The sequence below is a fragment of the Rhincodon typus genome, chromosome 14 (assembly GCF_021869965.1).
Source record: "Rhincodon typus isolate 14 chromosome 14, sRhiTyp1.1, whole genome shotgun sequence".
In the NCBI taxonomy this organism is placed as follows: Eukaryota; Metazoa; Chordata; class Chondrichthyes; order Orectolobiformes; family Rhincodontidae; genus Rhincodon; species Rhincodon typus.
Genome location: NC_063345.1, coordinates 32,114,007 through 32,135,002, shown reverse-complemented (window position 1 = coordinate 32,135,002; position 20,996 = coordinate 32,114,007). Strand labels below are relative to the sequence as shown.

General features: G+C 40.2%; 1 protein-coding gene, 1 long non-coding RNA gene and 1 other non-coding gene across 3 annotated transcripts in view; 1 reads left to right on the top strand and 2 right to left on the bottom strand.

The window, feature by feature from the left end:
* The first annotated feature begins 429 nt into the window (after positions 1-429).
* Positions 430-17,735, top strand: mcts1 (MCTS1 re-initiation and release factor). Its single transcript, XM_020518032.2, has 6 exons — positions 430-559; positions 2,694-2,846; positions 9,221-9,318; positions 13,032-13,165; positions 16,847-16,914; positions 17,285-17,735. Exons 1-6 carry the CDS (start codon positions 549-551, stop codon positions 17,364-17,366), a joined length of 546 nt encoding a protein of 181 aa, XP_020373621.1. The 5' UTR covers positions 430-548; the 3' UTR covers positions 17,367-17,735.
* On the bottom strand, positions 8,060-8,277 carry LOC125484909. The gene has a single exon (XR_007263710.1). It is a non-coding gene; the product is annotated as a small nucleolar RNA U3 (small nucleolar RNA).
* Positions 13,163-20,996, bottom strand: part of LOC125484824 — a 24,081-nt gene continuing 16,247 nt past the window's right edge. The window contains exon 3 of the long non-coding RNA XR_007263647.1: positions 13,163-17,159. This is a non-coding gene — a long non-coding RNA (uncharacterized LOC125484824). The remainder of the gene's footprint in view (positions 17,160-20,996) is intronic.

Here is a 20,996-nt window from a genome sequence, read left to right as displayed (position 1 = left end):
AAGAAATCATTCTATTGCAAGAAGCAGATGTTAGATTCTTTTACTTTCTAGTCTTGGCAACCGGATGTTTTACACCAACTATGACCATTCGCTGGTCAGCAGATATGAAAACAGTTTAAAACTATTACGAGCCTTCGTCTTTAAAAAGAAGGGTCTAGAACCGAAACGTCAGCTTTTCTGCTCCTCTGATGCTGCTTGGCCTGCTGTGTTCATCCAGCTCTACACCTTGTTATCTCAGATTCTCCAGCATCTGCAGTTCCTACTATCTCTAAAAATATTACGAGTGGAATAGGAAACAAAATTATATACGGACGTTTTGTTCACTTTGTCCTTTTTATATGGCGATTCTAACAAAGCCGTATTTCACTTTCTGTATAATTAGAGAATTATTTGCTCTTCTACCGCCCTCTGTAGCTGTAACTGTTTTAGACAGAAAGAATAATCCAGTTTACCGCAATTGCTGTGATTTGTTATGTAGTTGCGATCTGCCGTAAGATGGTGTGTTTCCTGTTGGGCCTCGTGGAGCTGGGAGTTACTGAGGTTGCAGAATGTTTAAGAAGTGAGTATTTCATTTCATTCGTCAGTTCAATTTTCTTATCAGCAAAAGTCGTTTTGTGATGTTTAGATGCCTCCTGTCTGTTGGGTTGAATTCCAGTTCATTGCACTTGGCTTTAGTAATCGTTTTCCCACCTGCGATAAATGTGTCATTTTATTTCATGCAGTTGACTTGAAGTAACGTTCAGGATTTCAGCCCTGTACTCTTCCTTTTGACTTTTGGTGTAGGATTTTACTGAGTTAAATATCTCTCTTTTCAGAATTAAAAAAAAACACGGAGATATTTCTAGTCAGTTACAAGCTGTAAAGATGTTACACAGCTTTTGTATGACCGGATTACCTACTCAATAACTCGAGATCGTTATAATTTTTTTTTAAAAATCCCCATTTCGAACAGATCTACAGAAGCAAAATACTGCGGTAGTTGCCTGCCAATCAGAAGTAGAAGTAGAAGTAGAAAATGTGAAATACTCACTACGCCCATCAGGAACTGTTTTGAGAGCAACTAACCTTTCAAGTCGTTTCCAGTTTATCAGAACAGTGTTTTTGAATGGCTCTAAACCGTTGCTCTGAGTTTATTTTAAGTACAGCGGGCCATTGAGTTCCAGTTCGTCCCTTAATGACAGCCTTGGTAACATAACACTTGTTAATGTGGTACTGAGATAACAAGGTGTCGAGCTGGATGAACACAGCAGGCCAAGCAGCATCATAGGAGCAGGAAGGCTGACATTTCGGGCCTAGACCCTTCATCAGAAATGGGGGAGGGGAAGGGGGTTCAGAAATAAATAGGGAGAGAGGGGAAGATGGATAGAGGAGAAGATAGGTGGAGAGGAAACAAACAGGTCAAAGAGGTCGGGATGGAGCCAGTAAAGGTGAGTGTAGGTGGGGAGTTAGGGAGGGGATAGGTCAGTCCAGGGAGGACGGACAGGTCAAGGGGGTGGGATGAGGTTAGTAGGTAGGAGATGGGGGTGTGGCTTGAGGTGGGAGGAGGGGTTAGGTGGGAAGAAGTACAGGTTAGGGAGGCGGGGACGAGCTGGGCTGGTTTTGGGATGCGGTAGGAGAAGGGGAGATTTTGAAGCTTGTGAAATCCACATTGATACCATTGGGCTGCAGGGTTCCCAAGCGGAATATGAGTTGCTGTTCGTGCAACCTTTGGGTGGCATCACTGTGGCACTGCAGGAGGCCCAGGATGGACATGTTGTCTGAGGAATGGAAGGGGGAGTTGAAATGGTTCGCGACTGGGAGGTGCAGTTGTTTATTGCGAACCGAGCGTAGGTGTTCTGCAAAGCGGTCCCCGAGCCTCCGCTTGGTTTCCCCGATGTAGAGGAGGCCACACCGGGTACAGCGAATGCAGTATACCACATTGGCAGATGTGCAGGTGAACATCTGCTTGATGTGGAAAGTCTTCTTGGGGCCTGGGCTGGGGGTGAGGGAGGAGGTGTGGGGGTAGGTGTAGCACTTCCTGTGGTTGCAGGGAAAAGTGCCGGGTGTGGTGGGGCTGGAGGGGAGTGTGGAGCGGACAAGGGAGTCACGGAGAGTGTGGTCCCTCCGGAAGGCAGATAAGGGTGGGGAGGGAAAAATGTCTTTGGTGGTGGGGTCGGATTGCAGATGGCGGAAGGCCCGAAACGTCAGCCTTCCTGCTCCTATGATGCTGCTTGGCCTGCTGTGTTCATCCAGCTCACACCTTGTTATCTCAGATTCTCCAGCATCTGCAGTTCCTACTATCTCTTAATGTGGTACTGTGTGGAATTGGTCACGTGATTTTATCTGATGACCATAAATTGTGTGTGGGTAGTATAAGGTTCATAAACAGAAGTTGCTGGAAAAGCTCAGCAGGTCTGGCAGCATTTGTGAAGAAAAAAAATCAGAGTTAACATTTCGGGTCCAGTGACCTTTCCTCAGAACTAGTACAAGGTTCAACTCTGATGTGTTCTTTGGACAAAATACCTACTGACTCGTTTAACTCTGGCATAGTAGTTGAGGAAATGAACACCAACAAAGTTGGCATCTTTGCAAAAAGAGAGAGGCCAATTTTGAAACAGAGTATGTGGTCTCCAGGTTATTTGTGTGGAGTGTTTCTATTATGTTTTAGAAAATGTCAACAATGATATTGATTCATTTATTTTCTATCTTAACAGATTTGATGAAAAGGAAAATGTTACAAATTGCATCCAACTGAAGACATCTGTTATTAAAGGCATTAAGAATCAGCTGGTTGAACAGTTTCCTGTAATTGAGCCATGGTTGAACCAAATCATGCCAAAGAAGGACCCTGTAAAAATAGTAAAATGGTATAATTTACTTTGCTTACATTTGAATGCCAAGAAAATTCAGTTATTAAGTGATGTTGCTCTTTTCTCTTTAAGTGCCATTTCTGCTCAAGAGGTTTATCTGAGTAATTCATACTTGCAGTAAAAGTGTTTATGTTGCACCTACCCATTCCATTTCCAATCACACACACTAACTGTCTTTAAATGCTTTACGATTTTCTGTTCGAGATGCAACTTTTCTGGAAGACTTCCAAATATCACTGTCGTTTTCCATATTATTTTTCATGGTTCGTAGAATCGTTATGGTCTACAGAACAAGAAAGGCCTTTCGGCCCATTGATTCTCTGCCAGTCAGAAACAACTACCTAACTATTCTAATCCCATTTTGCAGCATTTAGCACACAGCTGTGTATGCTTTGACATTGCAAATACACATCTAAATATTTCTTGAATGTTATGAGGGTTTCACATGCTATGAAGGTTTATCACTGTTATGAAGTTGGGTAGAGTAATTGTGAGGTGGAAGGCAGGAAGCTAAAATATGTGGTTCCTTTAAGACATTTGTGCTTTGTCTGCACTTAGAAATTTTTAAAATGTATGTCTGTGATCGGCAGCTGAAGTTGCCAGTACAGACAGCCTCAAAAAATAAAACAAGTTATCAAACAGAAAAAATGCCTTACAGGTAGCAGGCAAAACAGCAGTCATGTTTTGATGTTGTGACGACAAGTTTGAATTCGGCCAATTAATTTAAACGAAGCACTTACAAACAGAAAGCAAATTGAATTTAGATCTGATGGTGTTGACAACCTGAAACCAATCATATCATACGGATTTGATTATGTTGTTACCGGTATGTAAAATGAGAGCATTTGGAAAAGTTGGGAGAGCCAACTGCCACCTGCCAGAGTTAGCACCATACAGGTCTCGGAGAAAGCCCATCTAATTAATCAAAGTTATCACAGTATTTTAGCCAAAGTCCTTACAGGAGAAGTTACAGCAGAATTAACAGAAGAAAGGCGTTTCTGAAGAGAACGGAGATGACAATATTCCAGAAGACAGTCTGTGCGAACTTGGAGAGATTGTTCTAATTTATTGCTTCTTATTAATTGGGTGTATGTTATTGGGACTTGTCTTCATTTAAACAGCATTCCAGTAGAATTTAGACCAGTTAGGGAGTAGTTAGTAGTCTAAGGGGGAATTGTCGGTTTGTTAGTAATTTTGTTAGTTTGTTCATTGTTGGGTTAAATAAATAAATTGTCTTGTTACTTGTAAAGTAGATTTCAGGGATTTCTCTCTTGTAACAGATTATGTGGGGGAAAGGTGAACTTTTCTGGGTATTTCAGGGGTAATTATTAGAAGGCAACCTCCAATCCTGTCATAGTAGATTGGGGCTTGTGTTTTAGTTTAATTATTAGAGGGGTTTGGCCATTCCCTGTCGTAACACTACCTTTCCCTGTCGTAACACTACCCTTCGAGGCAGTGAGTTCTGGACATTCGCCTTCCTCTGAGTGAAAAAGAAATTGCTTCCTAAACCTTCTGATTTTTACCATAAATCTGTGCTCCCTGGTTATTGATCCCTCCACAAGGGGAACATTTCTTCCTATCTACCCAGTCTGCTCCTCTTAGATTTATACATCTGAAACATGTGCCCCCTCAATTTCCTCTCCTCCAGGGAAAACAACCCCAGTCTATCCAATCTCTACATAACTGAAACTCTCCAGCCCAGGCAACTAAATTTCCTTTGCACCCTCTCCATCACAATCACATTTCTCCACAATGCGGATTCAGAACTGGACACCACACTCTAGCAGTGCACTAACCAACTTTTTACATAGTTTCACCATAATCTCCCTGCTCCTAAATTCAATGGCTTGGTTAATAAAGGCAAGTATCCAATATGCCTTCTTAACCATGTTCTCTACCTGGCCTGCTATTTTAAGGGATTGGTGGACATGCACACCAAGATCTGTCTGATCCTTGTTGCTTCCCAGGATCCTACCATTCATCATGTATTCTCCTTTGTTTGACCTACCTGAGTGCATCACGTCGCACTTAACCCAGATTAAATTCCGTTTGCCACTGATTAGCCTTGGGGGCCCAGCACAAAAGAATGACATCACAGGTAAACTGTAAGTTAATTTATTGGTGATAACTGCTAATTTGACTATCTATTATAGGTTACTTTAAGACGGAAGGTAAATCAGAGAAATATTTACAGGCTACAAGCTAAAAGACCAGTGCAAAACTACTAAAAAACAAACTAGGAACTAAGGAATTAAAGTAGACATACTGGCCAGTTGATATGTTGTAATTGCATGATGTAGGAGGGGCTCAACTGTCTTCCCCGCTAGGCCTCCTTTCCAAACAACTCTGGCCAGCTCTTCCCTCATATTTTTGTAGTTACCTTCACTCAATTGTAATACCATTACATCTGATTCCAGCCTCTCTTTCGCAAATTGCAGGGTGAATGCTATCTTATTATGGTCACTACCTCCTTGAGGTTTCTCTACCTTAAGCTCTCTGATCAAGTCTGCATCATTACACATCACCAAATCAGAAATGCCTGTTCCCTAGTGGGCTGTATCATAAGCTGCTCCAAAAAAAAATCTTGTAGACATTCTATGAATTCCTTTACTTGAGATCCACTACGTACCTCATTTTCCCAGTCCTCCAGCATACTCAAGTCCCCCATGATTATTGCAATAGTGTCTTTCTTACGTGCTTTTTCCATCTCCTGATTTATTTTCTTCCCTACATCCTGACTACTGCTAAGAGACCTGTACACAACTCCCATCAAGATCTTTCTTTCTTTGCGGTTACTCAGCTCTACCCACACAGATTCAACACTTTCCAACTCTATAAAAACCAAAAGAACTGCGGATGCTGTAAATCAGGAACAAAAACAGGAGTTGCTGGAAAAACTCAACAGGTCTGGCAGCATCTGTGAAGAAAAAAATCAGTTCTGAGGAAGGGTCACCAGACTCGAAACATTAACTCTGCTGCCAGACCTGCTGAACTTTTCCAGCAACTTCTGTTTTTGTACCTTCCAACTCTATATCACTTCTTGCTAGCGATTTAATTTCATTTCTTATAACAAGTCAACTCCACCCTTTCTGCCCATCTGCCTGTCCTTTTGACAAGACGTGTCCTTGGATATTTAGTTCTCACTTCTGATCCTCTTGTAGTCATGTGTCTGTGATGCCCTTCCAATTTCAATCTGCACTACAAGCTCATTTACTTGTTTCATATACTGCATGCCTTTACAAGAATAATCCTGGGGATGATGTCATGTGTGAGGAGTGGTTGAGGACTGGGTCTGTGCTGCACAAATGCAGATTAATTCTGTTCCTTGGAATTGCTTCCAAATGTTTCTTTTGCTAGTTCTTTCATCATTCTTTTTCATTTAATTTATTGTAAATATTTACCTGTTGCACTCTAAATCAAACACTTGTAGTTCCTTTCTTCCTTTGATTTTTGAAGTCCATTTTTCATATCTTTCCAGACTATTGATGCTGCTAGTCAAAATCTTTGTTTTGTATTAGTTGATTGTATCATTCCACAGAATCATTTTCACATTTATAAATTTGATGGTTAACATGTTTGGTATTTAAATTAGTGTCTGGAAACTAAGCATTTTAGTACCACTTTATTGAAGGGAATATTGCAAGATCACAAGATAAATTCACATGAAGAAGACCCAGTCATCTGTTTGCTTTCCCTCTTTCGGAACACCAATGAATCATATTTCTTCTTGTAGATGTTTCTTAAATATTATCAATATTCTCCCCTTACCATCCCCACTTAATTTTCTATTTATGAAACATTGATTACATGTTGTGTAAGGAGAAAATTCCTGATTTTGAACATAAGTTAATTCTTTGGTCATGCTACCGTAGCATCAGTATCCTCTACCTGTTATACTTCTTTCGGGTCCTCTTTGAGATGTCTTTTTTTAAGTCTAAAGATATATACTTTTTAAAGTCATTTGTCCTGGTCAGTCTGACATTAGGAATTGCTATTGCTGCTGTTCTCTGCCTCAATTTTTTGAGATTGTCCTGTTAAACCTTGAACATACATACTGTACTTGTGACTTGATGTGACTTGATCTTGGAATCTCTTCCAGAGATTCCAATTCAGCATTTAAGCTAGAGTGCTTCAGTGTTATGTGGTAGTCTTAATGTACCACTTTAAGTTACTTGGGCACAAAGTATGTATGTGTAACAATCACTACTTTATTTTAATCTGATATAGCTCAAAGAGCTCTTCAGATACAATGTTTGCAAGGATAAAATGTAATATTGTACCACTCAGATTAAGGAGGCATATTTCTTCTCTCCCACTGTTGCACTTTATTGAAAGCTGAATGACAACATTATAGATTTGAATCTGCTTATTACTTAATAGAATTTATGGCCTCAAGAAGGAAGAAAAGGGGGTTCCCATATGTGACTCCTGATCCGTGTTGGGCCCAGCCTGTGCATCAATTGGGATGCTGCTATTCACATCTTCTGGGCAGCGGAAAGAAAAAATAAGCTAGAATTCCCAGTCATGATCCCTAACTAGTGGTCTTCAACTGGAAAGTGCCTTTCCGAAGGTTGGGTGAAAACAAAATCATGATATGCAACTAATCAGTTGCAAAACTTATTGACCATGCATTGTGAGAGTACATTTTATATAATGGTACTCAAAGTAGACATGTATTGCCAAATATTAACGTTTTTTAATAATGATGAGTACAAGACTTGTGAGAAGGCAATTTTTAAAAAAAATACTGTTTGTGTTAAGTTGCAATGACTATCAGTGTCCATGGTACTTTATCACAGTATGAGATGGTGCCAGAAGGAGATGAAGGAAAGCAATCTTGCATCTTGGTTTCACACAAAGGAGGAATTGAAATGACACAATCTAGGTTTATGCCTAGTTTTGCCACATAAAATGACAGAATCTCTATTCACAATTCAGAATTAAATGACGAATCCTCAGAAAGAAGCTGTAATGGACTTTAAAAGATTCTCAGTTGTGTCAACTTAGTTCAGTCGGTAGCATTGTGATCTTTGGGTCAAGAGATTGAGGTTTTGACTCTCACTGTGATTATCAGTCTAGATTATAGCAATGATAGATTGCTGAATTACTGATGCTTGAGTTGGGATTTTAGCCCATGATTCATGCCTCCCTTTTTCCAGTGGGTCAGGTGCCATTGATAATCCCGCAACACTAGGGCGACAAAACTAGAAAGCTGTCGTAATGTTCTGTTCCTCCACCTCTCTGTAAAAAAACACAGGAACGCTCATCAATGGCAAAGAGTTGCTACTAAAAGCAACACTCTCAATATCAGCTTCCTGCTTGGAAGAGAACGCTATAAATCCTCCTCGTGGGTTGTGAAACCAAACATTCTAGAAACCAGTTTCTCTCGGAAGAAAACTATAGAACTGATTGCTAAGAGTATAATGACCAGGTCAATATTCTTTCTTTACACCACCAAAAAATGCAGTGGCGGGAGCGGTCCCATTCCTGGAATGTTGGCAGCAGCAGGAGCAGTTCCTTCCCAGGGGTTGGCATTGGCAGGTTCCTTTGAAATGGAGATCCCAGGAGGCGGCAATGGCAGCAACATAAGCCAGAATGAGGCACCAGCTGCTTCAGCGTGGTGGGCTCAGCGTTGAGTTTGAGCCTGGTTCGGGACCCGGCAGCTTCACGCACATGGCAGTGATGACGTTGATGGAGGCAAGATGGTACCAAAGAATGGTGACACAGTTGTAGCGTTAGTAGCACAGCTCCAGGCCATGGCTGGGCCCGGGTACTTGGTGGCAGTGTTCTGACTGCAATGATGTGCGTGGACCCAGGGCACCTGTGTGCTCACAGACTGAGGGATGGACTTTGTGGCTTTATTTTTCTGGCATTGAGGACTTGTGGAGGTGGGGGAGTGATCTGGACGAATCCTTTTGGATGTTTCTTTTATTTCCGCTTCTGTTTTTAATCCTGTCTTTTCTATACTAAGATGGCGTGAGAGAATGGCGACTATACACTTTCGCTGTACTCTTGTATTCTTGTATTTGAGTACACGTGACAATAAAATCTAAATCTATCTTTCATTGCTATGATTTGTTGATGTAGAATGGCTGCCTACATGAGAAAAATCATTCCACTTCTAAAAGTGACTAATTAGATTTGTGTTGTATTTAGGGATTCAAAACTAGATGTGCAGTAATTCACTTAAATAAATGTTACAATTGAATATAGAAAATTCCATTTTTTTTTCCAAGATTTTCAACTCCTTTTCTGATGGAAAATCATGTCCAAACTGCAGAATGTTTTAAATCTGTTTTTTTTTTGTTTTTAATCAAAATATGATTTTCACGACTTAATCATGATTTTTGTTCTTTCTATTCTGTTTTCAGCCATGAACATATAGAGATCCTGACTGTCAATGGAGAACTGCTATTCTTCAGACAGAGGGAGGGACCTTTTTACCCCACCTTACGATTACTTCACAAATGTAGGTTTATTGCCGTTGTGTGTATATGGAGAACTGTAAACTCCTGAATGTTTACTCGGGGAAATGTTGCTATATTCCTCATATTTTTGTAGTAGCCAGAGTTGTATGTCCATTGTGAAAGAATGGATCCTACTTTTTTCTTTAAGGTTTTACAAAATTGATTTAAGAAGTGCAGTCCTTTCTAAAGAACATTATGGAATGAGTTAGTACAATTTTATTCCTGGGTTACACCTGAAGAAGAATTCTAATTTGGGTGTCAAGTCATAAGTCTAGGTTTGAGTTCATCAGTCACTCCTTGGTATCAGATGGAGTGAGTCTAATTGGCTCAAGCCTGGCATCTTTGAGGCTGCAGACCTCAGGACGAGGCTGAAATGAACCAACCCCTTCGTACTTCTGACTGAAGATGGTTGCACACTGTTCGACCTTGCCTTTTTCACTGTTGTGTTGGACACCACTGTTGAGATAGGGATATTTGTGAAGCATCCTCCTGTTAGCTGTTTAATTGTTCACCCCCATTCATAATGGAATATGTGATATGACAGCAAAGCCTTGTTCTGATTTGTTAATTGTTTAGCTGTGTCTACAGCATGCTGCTTCTGCTCTCCATAGATACATGTAGTCCTGTATAGAAGCTGGACTGGGTTCATAACTTATTTTAGGCATACCTGGTGCAGTTCCTCGAATGCTTTCCTGAAGTACACATTGAGTTATAGTTACTCCCCTCATAATTCATAAGCAAAAGGGTGGCCCACAATGCCTTATGTTTTCTCAGTTTTCAGATGCTAGATGTTGCACCACACAATGCAGAATATCCTCAACATGAAATTGGGACTTAATTTCTGAAGGAACTGTTCAGCGGTCACTGCTGTTCAGCAGTCCAGTGCTGTCATGGACAGATGCATTTGCACCTGGCAGATCGTGAGGTCAAGAGCAAATAGTTTTGTCCCTCATGTTTGTCTCAAAATACTTGTAGTAAGCTGTGCCTGGCAAATGTGTTGATCATGGCTTTGTCATTATGGGCACAGTGGAGCCACTTCTGAAGATGGATATCTACATAGTTCAACATACTCCTTCCGTTTCAGTGATGTCACGGTTGCCTCTGATCATGCACGTATATACATGTGCACAGAATGTCATCATTGCTTGGCAGATGACAAGGCATAGTCAACCATCTGTGCATCACACCTGACATTTTGTTCTCAGATCAGTACTTGTCATTTAATTGTGCTGCTGTTTGCAGACCACAAATAATATTTACAGTAAGTATCATGCCTGACTAAGTATGAAATCAACCTGCAAAGATATTGGTAAGTCTCAGTTTTCCAAATTTATTAAAGCAGTGATTTATCAGCATCATATTGGCTTTTAAGGTCTGGAAGGAACTTGACCATTATCAACATTTATTGAAGAATGGAGAACACAAAAGCTGAAGCATTAGTATTTGCTGCGAATGGGAAATTTAGAATTGTTTTTCTCCAGAATACTGATCATCTGCCTCACGTTACAAGATACTAGCAAATTAATTTCTGTTGTTGACAGAAATCTATAAAAACGTAAAAGTCAGTGTCGATCAAATATTTTAAATAACACTAATTAAATCACAAATGAAAAAAGATGATTTCAGTCAGATAACCAAATATACCCATAACATTTATTGAGTCTAGAATTATGAGACTGTAAGACTACCCTACGTCTTATAATTCTGGACCCAGAAACACACATAACAAAAAGCCAAAAGAACCACAGATTTCCAGCATCTGAAACAAAAACAGAAATTGCTAGAAAAAGACTCAGCAGATCTGGCAGAATCTGTGGAGAGAAATCAGTTAATGTTTCAGGTCCAGTGACCCTTCCTCAGAATTGATGGTAACTAGGAAAAGGTTGATATTTATGGAGAAGATGGGGTGGGTATGAGTCCGAAGAGAGAGAAGTTGGACAGACAAATGTGTGGGTAAAGGTCTGCCTGGGGGAATGAATAGATGTGAATGGAGGTTGTTCGTAGCTGACAATGGGCTGTGTGTGGTTGCAACCCATGTGATGCCAAAGCCTGATGTGTGGGGTCTGGGGGTAAGGATGTGTTGTCTTTGGTTATCTGCCTGCTGAAATCTTTCCCAGAGGATACGCTGAAGGTGAGAGAGCCATTATGAAATTTGAAGAAAAATTTAATTCCTTAAAGGATTCAGGCACCTCTCACCCTGAACCTCTGACTAGGCCAAGCTCTTCAGTTGGTTGTATCCACATGCATTATTGTAGTAGCTGCTGCACTCATCCCACTAAACACACCAGCCTCCACAGATACGGTCAGTCGATTCTGGATTAGGGTTGTAGGTGGTCCCATTTTATGGATTCCATACACTGAAAGGACATGGAGACATCCTAGTTTAGAATAAGACATGGCATATTCAGTTAAATCCTTTTTCCCAACTCTTCTGCCGGAGTTACAGAGAAAGCCTTGGGAAGTGGCCTTGTAAATTTGACTCTTTCGTATGTCAACAGAAATAATACAACCTGATGAAAAGCTCAATATTCTTCCATTTTACTTCCTGACTTTTTAGATAATTTTTGCTGACAAAAGTCTCTTCTGCAGCTCATCGAAACAATATCACATATAACTTAGCATATATCTCAACATTACAGCAGAAGATCAGCTGAGGTTAAATACTAAATGTGGAGCTGGAAAATTATATCCGGTAGGCTTGTACATACATTATAATTCAGAATTCGGCCCAAAACATTGACTTACCTGTTCCTCAAATGCTGTCTGACCTGCTGTGCTTTTTCAGTTCCACATTTATTGACTGTAGCTTCCAGCGTCTACAGTCCTTACTGTCTCCTGAGGTTAAATACTTCTGCCTCGATTTGTAGTTTAAACACATGCCCTTCCTACACAGGTTAATGCGTTATGAATTGGACAAAGCTAATGCAAATTTTTAAAAAATGATTGTTTTACTTGCCAGTTTGTTGTTTCTTCATTGATCTAATGTGTGACAGCTTTGTGTCGTTCTAAACAATGGCTCTGATTTTTTTTGGTCAGATCTCTCACATCACATCATCAGTTGATCTTTCTCTGCACCTCCTCTGTAACTGTAACACTATATTTTGCATTTTGTTTGATTACCCTAGCATACTTTTGTATACCTGGATAGCCTGCAAAACCAGCCTTTTCATTGTATCTTGGTACATGTGTAAACAATAAATCAAATCAAATCAAATGAAACCAGGTGCAGTAATCTAAGTTGATATGCCTCTCCAACAAATGACACCCAAATAAAATCTCAGAAAACTGTACCAGTATACACTGAAATGTACATTTTCAAGGTTGTTCCTCCTCACTGCTAGCCTGAAACACCTGGGAAGCAATACACATGTGAATGTTGGATGTGAGCAGGGTAAGCCTGAGCTGTAGTGCCACCACTATTCCGCGGTAGCGTAGTGCAGGCACACTCAATATCCAAAGGGATGAAAAATGGCCAGTTAGACAATTTCCCAAAATCTTCAGGATGGGTGGAGACAAATGGAAAGGATTTGACTGTAGGAGTTTACTTTTGCTATGTTCTTTTGGAATGAGTTTATAGTGGACCTTTAGCATTATTAACCTTAATTGTAATTTATGTACAAACATGACTTGAGATACATATTATATAATGAAAATGTTTTATTTGAAATAATTGGTGTAACTTTAACATTAATGATCTCCCAATTCTTCATCACAGATCCTTCTATCTTGCCACATCAACAGGTTGATAAAGGGGCCATCAAGTTTGTGCTTAGTGGGGCCAATATTATGTGTCCTGGACTAACTTCCCCCGGAGCTAAGCTAAATCCAGCCGACACTGACACTATAGTTGTATCCTTGATGTGACTCATCTGTTTGAAATCAAAAAGTATTTTTATTTACAGGAGTTCTAGTTATAAGGGTGTTTTGTACAATGAATTGTTTTATTAGCTCATCAGTGCAATTTGTAATTTAATGCATTTACATAGTAGTTCTTGAAGTCGATACAAATTTGGTCAGATTTCTTGTCATTCGCAAACTGTTGTTTGGCACATTTTTAAGGGTTCCTAATTTGTTTGTTTTTTATATCCCCTACCCTCTCTTGAGCGCCTTCATCCTTGAAAGGGCAGTCAGCCCTCCACTACTGCACTTAAGTTAACATTATTTATGTCTTAACCTTGAGCGTGAGAGTTGACTAAGTATTTTTAAGTTGGTGGTCAAAACATAGCAGCCAACTCTGTCCTCACCTGATTTTTCTTTTTCATCCCAGAAGAACTGTAGCTAGTTTTAGTCATCCTACTGCTGTCCTGACTGAAGTCAAATAAGCTTAATTTTTTTTTGAAAATATTCTTAGCATGTGGCTCAGGCCAGCATTTATTGCCCATCCCTAACTGAGTGGCCTGACAGGGTCGTAGTTGGCCACAGTGGATTTATCAGTTATTATACGGATTGGACATAGCTGGGCAACTTTGTGTAATATTGGGAAGATGTCAAAGTCGCAGCTATATTGGAACAGCTTAGCTGAAGCATAGCTAAATTTGGAGTACAGGTCTTGAATGTTATAGGTGGTATGTTGTCAGGGCTTTTTCAGCATTCAGCCATTTCCTCATATCACAGGATGAATCAAATAGACTGACATGTATAATTCTGGACACCTCAGAAAGCTGAGCTGGATCATTCACTTGGCACTTCTGCCTGAAGACCAATACATATGCTTCAGCCTTGTACTTTGTACTGATGTGCTGGGCTCCCACATCGTTGAGGACGGAAATATAAGTGATGGCTCCTCTTTCTCTCTGTTAATTGTTTAATTGTCTACCATCATTCAGGCCTGATCAGTTAGTTGTAGAATCACTTATCTCTCTGTCATTTGCTGCTCTCTCTCTTTGACATGCAAGTAGTCTGTAATCGTTCCATCAGGCTGACACCTCATTTTCTGTATGCCTGGTGCTACTCCTGGTATACTCTCCGGCACCCTCCATTGAACAAGGGTTGATCTTCTGGTTTGTTGGCAGTGGTACTGAGGGATATACTGGGCTATGACGTTACATAATGTGACTGAATAAAGATTCTGCTGCTCCTGAAGGCTGCCAGTGTCTCAGACTGCCCCATTTTAAGTTGCTGGATCTGACATACCTGCAACAGGTGAAGTGAAGTTGACTGTTTTTCCCTCTCATTAGTTCCCTCACGGTCAGTTTCAGAACCAGTCCATCAGGTATGTCTTTTAGGACTCAGCCTTTCAGTCATCAGTGATGCTGCTGAGCCTGTTGGTAACGGACGTTGAAGTCCACTACCCAAAGAACATTTTGCACCCTGCACCCTCCTCATGCTTTTTCCAAGTGTTGTTCAGCATGGGGGATTTTTTTTTCTTCATTTTGTGGGATGTGGGTGTCGCTGGCTGGCCAGCATTTCTTGCCCATCCCTAGTTGCCCTTGAGAAGGTGGTGGTGAGCTTCCTTCTTGAACCGCTGCATTCCTCCTGCTGTGGGTTGACCACAATGCCTTTAGGGAGGGAATTCCAGGATTTTGACCCAGTGACAGTGAAGGAACGGCGATATATTTCCAAGTCGGGATGGTGGGCAGCTTGGAGGGGAACTTGGAGGTTGGTGGTGTTCCCATATGTCTGCTGTCCATGTCCGTCTAGGTGGAAGTGGTCGCAGGTTTGGAAGGTGCTGTCTGAGGATCTTTAGTGAATTTCTGCAGTGCATCTTGTAGATAGTACACACTGCTGCTACTGAGCGTCGGTGGTGGAGGGAGTGGATGCTTGTGGATGTTAGTGCCAAACAAGCGGGCTGCTTTGTCCTGAAGTGTTGTTGGGCCTGCACTCAATCAGGCAAGTGGGGAGTATTCCATCACACTCCTGACTTGTGCCTTGTAGACGGTTTACAGGCTTTGAGGAGTCAGGAGGTGAGTTACTTGCCGCAGTATTCCTAACTTCTGGCCTGCTCTTGTAGCCACTGTGTTTATGTGGTGAGTCCAGTTGAGTTTTTGGTCAATAATAACTCCCAGGATGTTGATAGTGGGGGATTCAGTGATGGTAACACCATTGAATGTCAAGGGGTGGTAGTTAGATTGTCTCTTATTGGTGATGGTCATAGCCTGGCATTTCTGTGGCTCGAATGTCACATACCGCTTGTCAGCCCAAGCCTGGATATTGTCCCAATCTTGTTGCATGTGAATATGGACTGCTCCAGTAACTTTGGAGTCATGAATGGTGCTGAACATTGTGCAATCATTGGCAAACATCCCCACTTCTGACCTTATGATGGAGGAAAGGTCATTGATGAAGCAGCTGAAGATGGTTGGGCCTAGGACACTACCCTGAGGAACTCCTGCAGAGATATCCTGGAGCTGAGATGACTGATCTTCAACAACCATGACCATCTTCCCATGTGTCAGGTATGACTTGACTACTGGAGAGTTTGCCTCCTGATACCCATTGATTCCAGCTTTGCTAGGGATCCTTGATGCCACACTTGGTCGAATGCAGCATTGATGTCAAGGGCTGTCACTCTCACCTCACCTCGAGAATTCAGCTGTTTTGTCCATGTTTGAAGCAAGGCTGTAATGAGATCGGGAGCTGAGTGACTCCTAGGCCAACTGCTTTCTGACTATACCATTGTACTGCAGCCACCTCTGGTATGTCTTTCTTGCCACTTGGACATGGGCATACCCATTGAAGGTTTTGGTGAAATCTGGGACATTGTTTGTCAGATAGGATTTCCTGAAGATTACAATGTCAGGCTGTTACTTCGCATGTCTGTCAGACTGCTCTTCCAATATTGGCATGGAGGACTTTGCAAGGTGGACATGGCTTTCCATTATTAATTTCAGTCCTTGGGTCGAAGCCATGTGGTCTGTATGTTTTATCTTTTTAGCAGTTTGGTACAACTGAATGGCGTGTAAGGCCATTGCAGGGGACAGTTAGTAATCAACTACTTTTCTACGGGTCTGGAGTGAAATGTAGGCCAGACCAGATAAGGACATTCGTGTACCGGATAGTGAAATTGATTATAGGCCTCTTTTAGTTTCATAGTTCAGAAAATTTATAAAGAGTGTTTTGTAATCCCAGTTATGCAAATTGTCTTTCTTTATTGAAAAAATCAAAAAATATTACTCAACCCTAAAACAAAATCAAATTAGTCAAAAAAAAGCACTTGAATGTACCTTTCAATTCTTCCTGTTATAAATTCCATCCTACCACTGATACTATAAGTGTAGTTACACCTTCTTATCTTCAATGTTTGGTAAAACATGGTTCCATTCTGCTTTACTATTTTTCTGTCCTGTCCTCCCTGGTCAGGCCACATGTTCCTCCACAGTTTGACAACTTTTCCATTTGGAAAGTTTATAGTATTCTTAAGTATTCCTTTATTAGAACTACAGAAATTAATATTAAATAAGATTTCATGTGGTTGTATTTGAAGGTTTTATATTTCTACATGAGAAGACAAGTATTCATCGTTTTTGTTAGTTGCTGTTCTTTGCTTTATTCCTTAGTTGCTGGAAGTTTCCTTAACTGACCATTCTTAAGGCTATTACAGCAGAGGGCAAGCAACATGCCCTCTCTGTGGGAGTTATGAAGATGCCAGCAGATAAAATGTAAATACATCTTGACGTTTTGCTGTTTTATTGGTTTAAGGAGGACTGAGTTGTGCAGTCATGCGGAAATGCAGATGCAGATGAAAGCAAAACACATTTGCAAGTCTTGATCCAGTTCCTAGTAATAATGGGCCCATAAAATAAGTATCCTTGATTTGATGCATATTGCAATTTCAATCAGACTGTAAGAAGTCAAGTGCTACACAATAACGAGTGCTCCTGTTGTCTTGAGACCCGGGGAAAATCTTTTAAAAAAACAAAACAGAAGTTGGGATCAGCTATGAAGTTATTCTAATTTTAAAATAGATTAGATTAAAGAAATACATTTTTTCATATCCAAATAGTCAAATACTTTTCGTTGTTTCTACAGTGAACAAGTCAATAAAGGTATTGGAATTGAAAACATGCATTACTTAAATGATGGTCTCTGGCACATGAAGACATACAAATAACGCACATACCAACGATGTGAGAACTGTTGGAAGAGAAATGGATATACCAACTGCAAGACATGTAGACATTTGTAATGTTGGATTTTGAGTTGTATTTTTTATTTTGCTTTAAATAAACCCAACATTTCAGTGGAATAGATAACACTTCGTTCATTGGTTCTGGATTCAACCCTCCCTATTTAAATGTGTCCAAATTACAAAAGAACTTGTAATTACTTATGGATGCACAACAGAAACAATGAAAATTTATTGATAACCTGACTGCTGTTAAATCAAGTATCACAATGCAGCTGCCTTTAGCTTGTACAGTGGTTTGTACAACATTGTTACAAAGTTACTTTCTCTTTGTTCAATAAATACTGAAGATTGTGCAATGTTTATCTTATTATAGAAACTTACAGACCATTGCTTTATGTAATTCCACAATTGGAAGGCCTTGTTACATTTTTAGACTTTACTGGTTTTCTTCTATGCTTGTAAATATCTTACTCCAGGCGCACTGGTGTGTTATTTTAGCGTTTAAAAGTATTTGGGGAAACAACAACCTGTCAATATTGAAGCTTACGGGATTAGATGAGTCCCTCTGGTCATATCCTATACTTCAGAAAATAGCAGAGTGAACATAACTTGGCTATATAATAGTTTTATTGAAATATTAGATAGAAAGTAGTAATTGGGGGTTGGAAATCACTGTCTGGGGCAGCATTTTTTGCCCGAGAGAAGATGCTGGTGAGCTATGCTTTTGGTTGCTGTAGTACATTTGCTGTCAATAAAGTCACACTAATGTTAAACCCACAAAGTTGTCCCTGCAACAATCCAGCAGCTTTCACTGTTGCTTCCTGCTTTAGTTTAAAAATAATGTGATGAACCAATTTGACAATATTAATACTGAATCTGGGTCTTCATCAGAATCATCAAACAATGTCATATTTTTCCACTCTTGTTTGAGTTCCATGGAAGTCTCTGTTCTCGCAAGTAACGTGTGCTTTCAGCGTGTTTTATTTGTGGGATTTTTTCATCCTTATAACAATGACAATCATTCACGTGTAATAATACAATAACTTGACTACACGTAGCATCTTGAACGTAGTAAACTATCATCTGATAAAATGACACGACTATGGGAATCTGAGCAAAAATTTTGGGCAAAGCAGCACGCATGAAGGAGGGCCTTTTTAAGGAAAGGCATGGTGTAGAGTTTCAGGGAAAGAATTTCAGAGCTTATGATGTGGACATCTTAAGTCATGGACACTGGTCCAGGAACAGTTAAAATAAATTGGAACATAAGCAGCACAGAAATGGATGCAAGGGCACAATGGCATCCAAACAGAACAATTTAAAATGTGTGTGAATTTAAAATAAATGTGTTGCCTCATCAGGATTCAATGCAGATCAGTAAGCACAATTGTAATGGGAAAATAGGAGTTGACATGAGTTAGGAGAAGACATTTGGATTATCTGCACGATGCAACAGATTGACTTGTGAAAATGCAAAAGTACCTTGCTATTCCATAAGATTTAGGAGCTGAAGTAAGCCATTTGGCCCATGTAGTCTGCTCACCATTCAATGATATGGCTCATCTGATAATGCTCAACTATGCTTTGTGACTTTTCCTTCAAAATTCTTGATTCCCTTAGGAGATCTTTGTCAACCTTGAATTTTCTTAAAGAATTCCATAGATTCACCATCCTCAGAGAAGAAATTCCTCCTTAATCACTGTCTTGAATGGCTGATCCCTAACCTGACTTCAATAATGTCTTCTGCAAAGGTATTTCATTCAATTTGGTCAGACATTATTGCACACCTTTAGAACAGGTGAGATTTGAAGACAGGCCTCCTCACTCAGAGGACTTCAGAACTAATTTTCTGGAAGAGTTCAGTGAATGAAGGGATGTGAATGTCATAAGGTGTGCAGGAAAAGCTATTGGCAAGTTCCTTAAACCACCAGAGAGGTATAAGGCAAATTATAGAAACCATGTTTATGACCTAAATAATACCTCCGGGAACTGTTTTTCAATAAGAATTGTTTTGCTAGGGCTAAGTTGTGTTCAATGAAAAGAAGATCCTAAATGTTATTTGACATCAAAAAGGGAAACATTAAGGTATCTTTTTTATGCATATTAATGATTTCTTCTAAGGTGATACAGTGGAATGTGAGAAAGATGTTATTATTAATAAGGTTAACATGGAATAAAAGATTGGAAGTCAGTCCTCAAGGTATTGGTTTAAACAAAGCAGACTGGTATGGAGTAACAAAAACAGAAATTGCTCGAGAAACTCAGCAGGTCTGGCAGCATCTGTGGAGAGAAAGCAGAGTTAATGTTTTGAGTCCAGTGACACTTCTTCAGAGTGGAGAATTTCAAGTCTGGAATAATTCTGAATGAACAGTCTTATCACGCAATGTTACTTCTATCCTGGTTAATTGTTCTAGGACATCATAAAGTTTGAATAGCCTTTTTATTTTAATTTGTTCATGAGATGCAGGCATCACTGGTTAAACTGGCATTTATTGTCTATTCCTAATTGTGTGAGAGAAAGTGTTTGTGATCTGCTGCCTTGAGCTGCTACAGTCCTTAGTGCGTATAGACATCCACAGAGCTATTGGCACAGGATTTGGCCCAGTGATAGTTCCAAGTCAGGATGGGATGTGGCTTGGAGGGAGAATAGGTAGGTAGTGGTGTTCCTACACATATACTGCCCTTGTTTTCTAGCTGGTAGAAGTTGCAGTTTTGATGGTCCTGTCAGATGTAATTGGTAAGTTATTGCAGTGCATCTTGGAGATGGTACACAATGCTGTCACTTTGCATCGGTGTTGGAATAAAAACTGAAGGTGGTGGATGGTGCCAACCAAAGGACTGCTTGGTTCTGGAGTATTATTCGATCACACATCTGATGTGCCTTGCAGATGGTGGATCGACTGGTGAGATAGAATGTGAATAACATGACATAGTTCCTCACCTGTGACCTGCTTTTGGAGCCATATTACATGAAGAGCCAGCCCAGTTCAGTTTCTGGTCAATGGTAATCCAAAGGATGTTGATTGTGGGAAATCAAATGGCTATCCTGAGGTCATTGATAGTGGAAATTCAGCATTGATGATGTCATTGAATGTCAAGTGCTGATGGTTAGATTCACTTTTGTTGAAGTTCACCATTGCCTGGTGTGAATGTTACTTGCCACTTATTAACATTGATATTGTTCAGGTCTTGCTGTTTATGGACATGGATTGCTTCAGTGTCTGTTTAATTCCTTTCCTTTGTAGCAGTTTGCTACAACCAAGTGGTTTGCTAGCTCATTTCAGAAGATAGTTCAGAGTCAACCACATTCCTGAGGGCATGGAGTCTCATGTGAGCCCCAGTACGTTATTAAGACAGATTTTCTTCACCAATGGACATTAATGAACCAAATGGGTTTTTTTTGCACTAACTGATGATGGTTGTGTGATCACCATTACACTCAATTTTAATTCCAGATTTGTATTGACTTAAAATTTCACTATCTTCCATGATAGGTTTTGAACACCTGACTCCCAGAGCATTAGCCTGGGGTTCTGAGATAACAAGGTGTGGAGCTGGAGGAACACAGCAGGCCAGGCAGCATCAGAGGAGCAGGAAAGCTGATGTTTTGGG